This window comes from Carex rostrata, chromosome 15 (genome assembly GCF_964058835.1).
Source record: "Carex rostrata chromosome 15, lpCarRost1.2, whole genome shotgun sequence".
Lineage (NCBI taxonomy): Eukaryota > Viridiplantae > Streptophyta > Magnoliopsida > Poales > Cyperaceae > Carex > Carex rostrata.
This window is the reverse complement of record NC_135932.1, coordinates 2,559,911-2,572,826: the sequence shown is the minus strand read 5'-3', so window position 1 is coordinate 2,572,826 and position 12,916 is coordinate 2,559,911. Positions and strand designations below refer to the sequence as shown.

The 12,916-nt window shown below is 32.7% G+C and overlaps 2 protein-coding genes across 2 annotated transcripts; one reads left to right on the top strand and one right to left on the bottom strand.

Moving 5' to 3' along the window:
- The first annotated feature begins 5,408 nt into the window (after positions 1-5,408).
- On the top strand, positions 5,409-6,585 carry LOC144566129 (uncharacterized). The gene is made up of 2 exons (XM_078316028.1): positions 5,409-5,748; positions 6,196-6,585. Exons 1-2 carry the CDS (start codon positions 5,599-5,601, stop codon positions 6,340-6,342), a joined length of 297 nt encoding a protein of 98 aa, XP_078172154.1. The 5' UTR covers positions 5,409-5,598; the 3' UTR covers positions 6,343-6,585.
- On the bottom strand, positions 6,404-9,309 carry LOC144566125 (monooxygenase 2-like). Its single transcript, XM_078316023.1, has 6 exons — positions 9,020-9,309; positions 8,672-8,740; positions 8,357-8,537; positions 8,009-8,234; positions 7,551-7,890; positions 6,404-7,431 (listed from the first exon to the last, which is right to left on the bottom strand). Exons 1-6 carry the CDS (start codon positions 9,238-9,240, stop codon positions 7,215-7,217), a joined length of 1,254 nt encoding a protein of 417 aa, XP_078172149.1. The 5' UTR covers positions 9,241-9,309; the 3' UTR covers positions 6,404-7,214.
- Positions 9,310-12,916: the final 3,607 nt, after the last annotated feature.

Sequence of the window (12,916 nt, the reverse complement as noted above, 5' to 3'; positions counted from 1 at the left end):
TCTAAAAGCAGATCCCTACAGTTATAATAGGAATCGAATTAAGTTGGATATGGATGAAATTAATCTGGACAATTCATCTTTTTAAATTGTACCTCAAATACTTGGGGGGGACACAAACTCGTCTTGCTCTATTTCTCGTTTAGTGAGGATTTGTATCTACTTAATTAAATGCCTATACATTTATAATTTCAGCACTATTAAATCCACTCCATTTGTTTTTTTGATAACGTGATAGTGACTACTAAGATTGTATTGATAAATTTGCTTACAACATCAAATCCTACACAATTACATCATTTCTCTATCTTACAGCACCAATTACCTCAGTAATTTTCCGCTCCTGTCTGAACTGGTACGCCTCATTAACCCGGTGCCCCTTGTTTGCCCTTTTCCCACAATACCGGTACAATCCACTCCATTTAGACTTCTAAACTTTAGGACTAGCTGGTATAAAATGGGTTGGGGCGTAATTTTATTTGTGTGAAATTGGGGGTAATTGTTTGTTAAAGCAATTTAGCGCATCATCATCATGATTAATAGCATTATATTTTTTGTTACCGTTACCGCGCGTTATCACTATTTCACAATCCGTTGCTTAATATACAAGGTTAAATGTCGTATCAGAAGAAACATATTCAACGCGGTAGCATAGAAATTTTCTAGGTTCCCTCTACAAATTAGTATTCGGATAATTAATATAAAAAATAAAATAAGATATATAATATATTTGTAAGTCGCGATCTTCTTGGGGCAGCGGATATTTACACATCTATATATATATTAATCCTTATATGACAACTATATATTATTTCTTAATGAATCATGGCCTCCTACTAAGTAATTTCCAAAAAAAAATTGTTCCTAATTTGTCCCTACAAGGCCAATGATCTTGCAACTCTAGACAATGGCATTTTGTAATATTAACATCCCTACATAAAAGCCTAGTAATGTGTCATTATTTTCCCACAACAAAAGAGTCTTTTAGCCTCTGTTTGGAGGGGAATGGGAATAGAAATGGGCTATGAAAATTTTGAACTGAGTTTTACTGTTTACGTGAGTAAAAGTTGGAGCTGCTGTCGAAAAGGGCCTTATTGTGATGTCTGCCTATAATTTTAGCACTTTTATCTATTCAATTAGTTCAGGAACAGAGCTAGAAAATAGAAAAAAGTGGGACAAAATTTTCAGAAAATGACATAATTGTATAATTATTTTAAACACAAGCATATTATTCTAATTTTTTTGTAAAAAAAAATGACGAAACAAACATATTTTGAAAAGAAAAGAAGCAAGCAAGAGTCTCTTCCTGAAATAACGAGTTATTTTTCATTGATTTCATACTCAAGAAGAAAATAATTCTAGGAAGGTACATTTGGATAAAGGATCTTTAATTCTTTATCAAAAGGATTTTCTTAGAAAAAAGTTGTTGTTTATTGTTTGATCGTTGAATATATGTGGTTTTGAATAGGATGCATAACGGGCAGCCCGTGAAATAACGGGCTTGTTACAACCCCGCGAGAAACCACAGCCGAAACTATATTCAATGAACCATCCATAACAATTAACAATGCCTATCACAACTTTAGTAATTCCACTATCAAAATCACTTTATTTATAATTTTTCAAACAGTATTCCGTAATCAAAATCATTTTATCCATTACGTTTAATTGAATGAAAAGTCCAATTTGTGGGGCTTCTGATTTATTGTATTATTGCTGACACCATTATTACTTGTCGTCGTACTATGCAAGGTCATGCGGGGTTCCAAATTGCCACTACACGACAAAGGATTATTAGAAGAAGAAAAAAAATGTGTTTTGGAGCCCCAAAATACCGAAATTGTTATTCATATCTTCCGTTTAAAAAAAAAAAACACAAATGTCCTTTTTTTTTATTTTTAAAACTGGTCCAGCCGTTCATATTTTGGGCGTTTCTCTTCGGTAGTGAACCTCCAAAATTTGGGCAGTTCTATTTTTTTTTCTATTTTTTTAAGTGAACCGTCTTGAATCTGGACAGTTGCTTATTTTTTTTCTTTTTCTTTATTTGAAAATTCTCAAATAAATAGCATATATATGGAGGACTAATTAACGAGTAAAATTATTCATCAATTATTTTTTTTTAGTTGATCAAAATCCACCTCACAATATATAACTATGATTAAATGACATAACAAAATTGTTCATATAAATGTATGAAGTCTCATATTTAGAGTTTTTCTTTGTTATATTTTCATTTTTTTTAGTTAAAATGTCATTACTGTAAATGATTTATTTTGAAATTTAGTTTAGCACTTTTAGTATTCAGATCTAGGATATGCTATAAAAAAAAAATAGGCAATCGCTGACATTTATAAAGCATCAGTGCGTCATCGATACTTTTGCAATAAAACATTGATGCATTGTTCCAAACTTTAAACGGCCATAAATTTTGGTATGAAATTTTGATTTGAGCGTTTGACCACAATTTGGGAAGGCCACAAAGAGACAGAGGGCCTGATGTCCAAGACGAAGGCCTTCGGACCTCGAAACAATCATAATTGCAAAAAAAAAAAAAAAAATCATTTAGGACCTCAAAATTTCACTTGAAGTTGTTTCTGATTCTGCGGTCTGCTAATTATTCATTATAATTTTTTTATTTTTACAATAATAAACATTCTAAAATTGAGTATCAATATTACAAAATGAGGAGCATCATTTATTTATTTATTTATTTTACTTGAACTAATACAATATATTTGCTATGTTATGTTATGTTTAGTCATTTAGACAGGATTATGTACAGTGATATATATCATTAAAAAAAATGATGAACAATTTTACTCTTCAGTTAATTCTCCATTTATATGATATTTGTTTGAAAATTAAAAAAAAAAAATTATAGAACCACCCAGGAGCAGTTTTAAAAATAAATGAGGGCATTTGCGGATTTTTTTTTTTCATTAAATGGAGAATATAAATAAAAATTTCGGCCCAAAATATCCATCCCACAACCACCAGAAGGAAAGAAAAATAAAAAAGATTGTATTAAATAAAAAGTACAACTAGAGTTCATTATTTATTTTTTAGTATACTGAGTCTTAGCTGGTAAGGAAATTAAAGATACGATACCTTTAATTCCCTCAAAAAAAAAAAAAATACAATACTTTTGCAGTGTGAACCTCGTGCCATGTGCCAAAAATTCAACGGGTCCCTTTTAATTTAAATTTTGATTTATAAATGCATGAGTTTGAATTTTCAATCTTTTTCATTGAAGAAAATAAGTTTTGGATAGCCTTGGTGATTGACCGTGATAAATGGCTCCTCTCCAGTTTGAGATTGAAATGGACCCTGTAGAAGTTCTATAAAATTTTATAATAAAACCAAAATCATAAAATGTTTGGATAATATTTAATTAATGTATATTGGTAGTTTGGTACCAAAAGCATGTGCCAAAATTAATGTATATTGATGCTTATAGAGAGATATATAATAGTAGCCTTTCCAAAATTTATTTTGCTATTCGTGTGTTAGCATGAAATGAGTATCATATGAGTATTTAGAATTTAAGATCATAAATGAACTAGAATATCAGAAGTACCCTTGGATAGAAATGTTAAGCTGCTGGTAGCCGGGTACAATACCAGTATTCTACTGGTACCTTAATACATGCCAGCCAAGCCTAACTCCTACAGTTCTTCCTTCTCACAACAGTGGAATATGTTAAAATGGTACCAGAAAAAGAATATATTCTGATACTTGTATTATACACATGTTGTTGGGAATCATAAAGGCCAAACAATTACGCCTTATCTAGAGATCAAACAATTACATCTCATCTAGGGATTAAACACTTACACCCTGGAAAAGAAGAAACAATCCTCACCTTAACCTAAGACCGTCCTATGCCAAAGAGATAAAAAACATAATATTTAGTGCGGAATACAATACCTGATTCCATGTCGTTTGCCATGGAATATCAAACCCTAGGTTGGAGAAGCAACCGTCTCCTTGAGCGCGAGACAAGACTCTTGCAAGCTTTTCCTTTCACGTCCTTTTGGTTAAATCTTAGATTAGGTATTCCAAAGCAACAAGATCGCATCTTGAGAATTCCTCTCCAATATTCTAAATGGAATTCTCCTCTCTATTCTTTGATGGAAGAAGAAGGGAGAAAAACACTCAATTCTATAGAAAATAACTTCTGAAAAGAGTTGGTTCATCTTGTTCCTTGGGGACCCATCTATATATAGTTATACACTTCTGGCGACACGAGTGCGGGTGGTTCACCCGCACTGGGTCAAAACGTGTCTAAGTAACCGCCTTAAAATTCAGCCCCGAACATAGTCTGTATCCTGAGTGTGTCCGCACTCTGGTTCAGTGCGGGTGAGCCACCCGCACTGGGCTTAAAATAGAACTTCATAAATTGACTAAGTCCTCGGTGTGGGTGGTTCACCCGCACTGGAGCTCAGTGTGTCCGCATTGCGCTCGGACTTTTTTCTGCATTGAACTTCTAGAAAATCGACTAAGTCCTCAGTGCGGGTGGTTCACCCGCACTGGAGCTCAATGCATCCGCACTGCACTCGGACTTTTTCTTGCGTTGTTCTGAAGTTTCCAAAAATTAGCTAAGTACTGAGTGCGTCCGTACTCAGATCCAGTGCGGGTGAACCACCCGCACTGGGCTACCAAAAGGCTCCCAAAAATTGGCTAACTCCTGAGTGGGTCCGCACTGAGATCCAGTGCGGGTGAGCCACCCCCACTGGGCTCCCAAAAGGCAGTTTTCTCAATTGCAAAGTTCAGAATCAGTCCATCAATGATTTGATATTTGCCCAAATTATTCTACACACTTATGGACCACATCCTATTGAATACATAGATTGTCTAATATCTTAATTCCATATTATACCACTTTAATTGTGACAATCATATATGACAGTAAACAATTCATAATTATATCACATATATGCTCAAAGATCCAACACATGCTACATGGACTGACACATGAAAGGAGCCCACATAACCTCATTTTGAATTATTGAACTTCGGATCTAGATTCAATTACTTGACTGGGTTTGGATTGACTTCAAAATATTTTTCTGGTTATTTTTTTTTAAGAAAAAAGTATATCAATTAGAATTTTCCGGGGAAGGTTCTTAAAATAAAGTTAACTAGTTTACATGACCTGGCTGCATGGTTACTGCACCAATACTTTTCTAAATGTAAGTTCTTATTAATTCTTCAACGCGGTAACAAAGAAAATTTCAAAAGGCAGTTAGATCTAACAGCAATGTGGATAATTATCTATTTAAAGTATTTGCAACTTACTTGGTGCGGTTGTTATCTAGGGGATCCTCATCCAAATTTTTCTAAGCAATTAGTTGTTAACACTTAATATCAATCAAGGCTCACAATAAGTCAATAACCCCACACACTAAACAAAATCAATACATGATCTGATGACTTTGCTCAGGGCAATTTTGTAACTTTACCCTCCACCCCCTCCAAAATTCTCAGCCTATATAAACCCTTGGCATATTGCATCATTTCCCACAGCAACTAATATACTCATCATCTCCTATAACAGCATTCAGTTAATTAAGTAGCAGTTAATCACAGATTTAGATATCAATGGCCGAAGAGGAGCAGAAGCACCACCACTTGTTCCACCACAAGAAGGAAGACGAGGGTCCCGTTGATTATGAAAAGAAAGAGAAGCAACACAAGCACGTAGAGCAGATCAGCGGGCTCACTGCCCTTGCTGCTGGTGCATATGCCCTGGTATATTTAGCTACATATACATCATGCTATTATCTTGAGTAGTTAACTTTGTTGGTAAATTACTAGATAAATTGATCAATAACTAGATGATTAAAGGGAATTAAATTAAGTACATACCTCTTTGGCATAGTACTGTTGTGGAAAAATGTGTCATAATATTATAATATCAGTACAGTTTACAGCCTAAATTATTGCTCTTTGATCATTCGTACAAATTTGTTTCATTAATTTTGCGTATTTTTAGTTAATGATAGACACTGTCCTCAAATTTTTTTGCATTTTATTATTTTTTTATTCATATAGCGCTTCATTCAGACTTCTAAATGACCCCACAAAAAAAGCTTATCCTAATTTATTTTTTGTTTTTTTATGTGAGAAAATTATCCTCAATTATTGAGTGAATTATCTTGTTGAACTAATCAACCTCAAATTAATTGTGTTGACCAGCACGAGAAGCATCAGGCAAAGAAGGACCCAGAGAACGCACACGGCCACAAGACCAAGGAGGAGATTGCAGCTGTTGCGGCACTCGGTGGTGCTGGATTTGCATTCCACGAGCACCACGAGAAGAAGGATGCCAAGCACCACCAGTGATTGACATCATATATACTTAATCAAGCATGAGACTCGTGCATCTGTCTTCAATTATATTTCATTGAGTGCACTTGATTTCCCTTTGATGTTCAAAATAAGTGTATTGTGTCGCACTGTCTATGCTGGTTAATTTGTTAAGGGTTTAGTATTTGATTTATGCAGTTCTGCCCTTTTCATGTACTCTTTGCTGAGATTATTGCTTTGTAATTGGCCTTTTTATCCGAGTCAAATCAGTGTTATTTATTGTGTTGTTGTGTTATCAAGAAGATATATATTTGTCGTCGTACGCATCAGCGGGTGACAAATTGTAGCTTTTAAGGATGGATATGTTTAGATTTTCACAACACAAACTTTGATGCGGTACGCAACCATTCAAATTCAAGCTAGAGATTTCATCTTTATCGTAACATTTAAATTTAGTTTCCTATATCTTTGGCTGGTTATTGATCAGAACACTTGAACAGCATGAAAATTTTATAAGAAAAGAAAGAAAGAAAGAAAGAAAAACAAAAACATCCTGTGGAAATTTATTCTATTAAATAATAAATTGATCCCAGTGCAAACAATATGAGGATAACATACGGCCCATTTTTCTGTTCAACGCTTTCAGCAAAGCCCATAGCCCATAGCCCAATCTAAATCTAAATCTAAATCTGATTCAAGCCGATCTACACAAGGTCATGAGATCATTAAAAGCTTCACACCCTCTCTCTCTCTCCTTTGAAAAATCCAAGAGCACCTTTCAAATCATTAAAGCCGATGAATGTATAAATTGACCTTTATATTAATCACCATATATAGAACCTAATTAAGTTTGAAAAAAAAGGGCAGATAATATTTTATACTTATCTAGACAGCTGAATTGACAAAACTCAATCTCTCTTACTTGCCGGAATCAAATCTCCACAATCATACCAAATTAAGTCTCTGGTCCTTGGCCAAATAAATTGATAGTAGAACCGGTCCCTGAACCATCTTGCAATACCCGACCACCATTGTTGGTCGCCACCGCCTCCTTGTTGCACCCATCCGGCTAACCATGCACCGGCAACCAGCCATGCCACTCTCCACCTCCTTTCCTCCACATACCTGTCATTATATATAATGCACATCTCTCATTATTAATGGTCAAAAAGCACATTGAAAAAATACTGAATATAGTCATATATTACAAAAGGTTCCAATCAAGAAATTTACAGAATATCTACCTCTTTAGTGCCTTCTCCAGCCATTGCTTGTCATTTGTAGCCGTTGGATGAGCTTGGCTGATGCAGCGAGCGAGTATGACGGCATCTTCGAGAGCAGAGCATCCGCCTTGAGCAATATCAGGCGTCATTGGGTGCATTGCATCACCGGCTATAGTGACACAACCATTTTGAACTTTGCAAAACGCAATATTCCATGGCGCTCTAAAGAGGAGCGGCACCCATGAAAGGGTCGAGATATCGGTCTCTTTAACAATGGCAAGGAATTCCGAAGGGAGGTTTTTGGCCAGGTTCTTTTCCACTTCTTCTAGTAATAGCTCTGGATTTGTCGTTATATCCTTTTCTGAAAATATAAAAAAAAAAAATGTGTACAACATATTAGAACTTGTATAGATGTACCAGTATATATTTGTACCGCATCATAAGCATGTTTAATTTAAGTGAGAAATATTATTACTAACCTAAGGAAGAATAAGTGACTACAAACCAGTAGATTTCTTTGGAATTGATAGTGACAAATCCAGCCCTTGTACCAGCACTTAAATACTGCTTCACTCCATGGTTTAATCCATGGCCCTCGGGAAAAACCGCCAGCCCTCGAGCAGCCCACCGGCCCGAACTCAATGGCTGAGATAGGCCCAACCATTGTGCCACTGCTGAGTGGACCCCATCACACCCTATTACCACCTGTATCATGAATTGGGAAACTAATTAAGATTAAAATAATCAAATTATTCCATCTGGAGATCAAACATAATCTAATTAAATGTATTAATTGCAGCGTGCAATAATTGATATTTTTCAAGTACCTTAGCTTTGATAACAGTACCATCTTCCAAATGCAAGAGAGTAGCCTTAGAGGAATCCTTTAAAGTTTCACTCTTAATGGAGATGAGCTTAGATGAAAACCTAATTGTATCCGGTGGCAACTCCTCTGCTAGCGTCTCGAGCAACGCCTTCCTGTGCACCGTGATCACCCCTGCATCCTCTCTGTTGCATCCATAAACAGAACAATGTATTTAATTCTAAATTAATCTAACGAATGAATTGATAGAAAGTAGAATTGCAATTGTAAGCTCCATTTTGAAAAAAATAAACAGTAAATATCTTTATAAATTTCATACCTATTTTCTTTTGTCCCAGAGAAGCTAAGCTCTTGCACCGCCCCTGTGTCCAAGTTTGTAACCAACGACCTGATATAAATATATAATCAGAATTCTAAGATAACAGTAAATTAATGTTAATCATATGTTTGAAATCTGACTGAAAAACTTATTTAGAATGCTTAAATTGAATCATTTGATTTCATTTTTATCTAAAAAAATAGTACGGAAGAACATAATTGAACTTAACAATATACAAAAAAAAGGACACTGAATAAGAAAGCATAATCTAAAATAAAAATATAACTAATAAGATGAGTGAAAATTCTAATTGCGAGATGTGGTACCAATTGATGATAATTTACTTACTTGTTGATAGGTTGATAAACAGACTTGAGTTTGTGATCTACTCCAAGTGCTCTCAGTGCAAACCAGGCATTTGTTAAAAGAGTGAGTGCCGTACCACCTGCTCTAAGCTCCGGGTTGCGCTCCAAAATCCGTGCCTGGAATCCGACCCGTTTAAGTGCTAAAGCTGTTGCCAAACCGGCGATTCCTCCTCCTATAATTACTATTTCTTCCTCCATCATCATTTTTTGTTGTCTTTGTTGGTTCTAAGGAGAGAACCTAGTGCTTACATATATAAGCTTCACATAGGCTGTTTGGTAGAAATAATATCAATACATAGAAGGAAGATTCTAAGCCACTTCCTATTAATTAAATATATGCGTGGACACGTGGTGAACAAGAAAAGGTGGTCATAATTGGCTTGCAGATATTATCATTATTTTACTAAAAAAAATATATATATATATATATTATCATTATTATTATTATTATTATTATTATTATATAAATATATGAATCAAATTAAAGTCAGGATAAGGAGATGCTATCTCTACTAACTTTATATTATATATATGAGGAGTAATGGACAAAATTTAGTAACTGATCACATGGAGGCATGGAGCAGTATATTTTGAACCGATTTTTTTAAAAATACCCAAAAAAATAATTATTTTATTAAAAATAACCAGGTTTTGGATGAAATTTTAAAAATACTCAGGCCACAGATTTTTTCTACGCTCCGGAATTTTTATTCCGGACCGCAGAAAAAATTTTTATTACATATACATGATGGATTTTTTTTTTTTTTTTTGAATTTTTTATTCCGAGCACAGATTTTTTCTGCGGCCCGGATTTTTTTTTATTTTTTTTATTTTTTAGAGTTTGGAGAAAAAAATCCATCATGTATATGTATATATATGTATATGTGTATGTATGTGTATGTATGTGTATGTGTATGTATATGTATATGTATGTATATGTATATGTATGTGTATGTATATGTATATGTATATATATGTATATGTATATATGTGTATATAATATATGTATAACTCATTTTTTTTTATAATATATGTATAATATATGTATATGTATATAATATTTATGTATATGTATATGTATATAATATTTATGTATATTTATATAATATTTATGTTTATGTATATGTATATAATATTTATGTTTATGTATATGTATATAATATTTATGTATATGTATATGTATATAATATTTATGTATATTTATATAATATTTATGTTTATGTATATGTATATAATATTTATGTTTATGTCTATGTATATGTAGATGTATATGTATATATTTTTTTAATTTTTTTTTTAGAGTTTGGAGAAAGAAAATATCCATGGTCTGATTTTTTTTAATAATATATGTGTATGTATATATAATATAATATGTGTATAATATATGTATATGTATATGTATATGTATATGTATATATGTGTATATAATATATGTATATGTATATATGTGTATATATGTGTATACATATACATAAACATAAATATTATATACATATACATATACATATACATAAATATTATATACATATATATGTATATATATATGTACATATATATGTATATTTATATGTATATTTATATGTACATATATTTGTATATTTATATATACATATATATACATATACATATACATATACATATACATATACATATACATATATATACATATATATACATATACATATATATACATATACATATACATATACATATATATACATATACATAATGGATTTTTTTTCTCCAAACTCTAAAAAAAAAAAAATTCGGGGCGCAAATTTTTTCCGCGGCCCGGAATAAAAATTCCGGAGCGCAGAAAAAATCTGCGGCCTGGGTATTTTTAAAATTCCACCCAAAACCTGGTTATTTTTAATAAAATAATTATTTTTTTGGGTATTTTTAAAAAAATCGGTATTTTGAAAGTCCCAGAGACGTGCTAACTTCAGCAAATAATATTTTTTTATTAATTAAAAAAAATATTGGTTTTTAGTTACCTTTCTGCGCTTATTATTCCTCAGTCAATGGTAAATAATACAAAATTTCACCTAAAGAAGCAAATGCAAATTACCAGTTATATTTTTCGCTTATATTTTAACATTTTTATGTACTTGTATAGATATATCCATATTTTGGAAAGGAAAAGACACGTTGGCAAGAAGTATTGAGCAAAGCTAGAGTGTGATGTGCTTACCAAGAGGGTTTGGTGAGCACAGCTCCAAAATTATATCGGATCAATTTCAAACGCTGAATTTAAATCGTTGAAATCCTTGTACTTCATGAGTGATGCATGTACATGAAATTTTTTGAAAGTTTCGAGTTTATTTTTACAAGGTCAAGCGGTCAAAGAAATGAACTTTTTATAACTTAATTTATAAGTTGTTTTATATATTCAATTTTTATCATTTCTTTAACCGCTTGACCATGTAGCAAATAAACTCGAAACTTTCAAAATTTTATATGTACATACATCATTCATGAAGTACATGGATTTCAACGGTTTGGATTTAGAGTTTAAAGTCAATCCAATATACTTTTGGAGTTGTGCTCACCAAACCCTCTTGATGAGCACATCACACCCTAGCTTTACTCAAAAATATTATAAATATATAATGGATTGGATGATTTTGTATTTATTAAATAAGCTTAAATAAATTAGGTTAATACTTCCGTAATGATTATGGTAACATATTAAAGCCAGATAAATGTCAGTTATATTGTTTCCATTTTTTACTTATCCATTTTGTGCTTGATTTATGGCAGATAAAAAATTGGACTAAACTAAGCTGCACTAAAAGAATTTGACACGATTAAGTACGAGTTATTAATTTCTTAACGTGGGGAATAAAATTTCAGGGGTTTTTTATTGCACGTGATGAATTAAGTAGGCAATTGGTGGATAAATTGCTCCAATCGCTACTTGTCAAAGCTAAATTACTTTTCAAATCAAGATCAGACGGTTAGAAAGATCAAAAGAACAATCAAGAAAACTTCTACATAATTTTTACAAACTTTGGTCATGACACGGTCATTTCATAATTTTGGAAGTCTTCAAATTGACTGATCAAAATCAAATGATATAATTTGTTTTTAATTTTTAAATGATCCAGATTTTAATTTTTCGTGCAATAACATACAAAATTTGACACACCAGTACAATCGCTCCTATATATAGCAGTGAATGTGGTGTCTATCTGGAAGATTGCAAATAAGTAGGAAAAAAAAATTGTAATAACCAAATAGTTGTGAAGGCCGAAATGGTAGATTTACAAATCGTTAATATAATATCTATATTGATATCTTCTTGGATCAAATTTTACATTTTTTTTTTAATATATATAGTGAGTATTTTACAAAACTGATGTTTTTTAGTGCTAAAAAACAACAATTTTGTAAAATACTTATTAGATAGTAAAAAAATTCAAAACAAATATATAATTTGATCTCCAAACACATTTAAATATAAAGATCATGTTGAAGTCTGGTGTGGGAAAAATGGCACGGTGGAGCCGGCTCTGTCACAGAACGGCACAGTAACGAAACGGCACGTGTTACTGTTCTCTGCCGGGACTCGTGTGTCGCGTGCCATGACCACCCCTTGACATTTTGGTCACGGCACAGCACGTAACCACGTGAGTCATGTATAATTAGGACCGTTAAATCTTAATCAAATGATGAATTTTGAAGAAACTAACTTAAATTATGAAAAAATAGTTAAACATGACTAGTTATATCTGGACACGACACATGAATAGTCACGGCACGCGAGTCACGCCGTGATTCGCGTGCCATGACTATCCCTTGACATTTTGGTCACCGTATGGGTCACTGTTCACTTGGTCACGGTACGGCACGGCACGAGACCAAAGTCACGGCGTGTTAG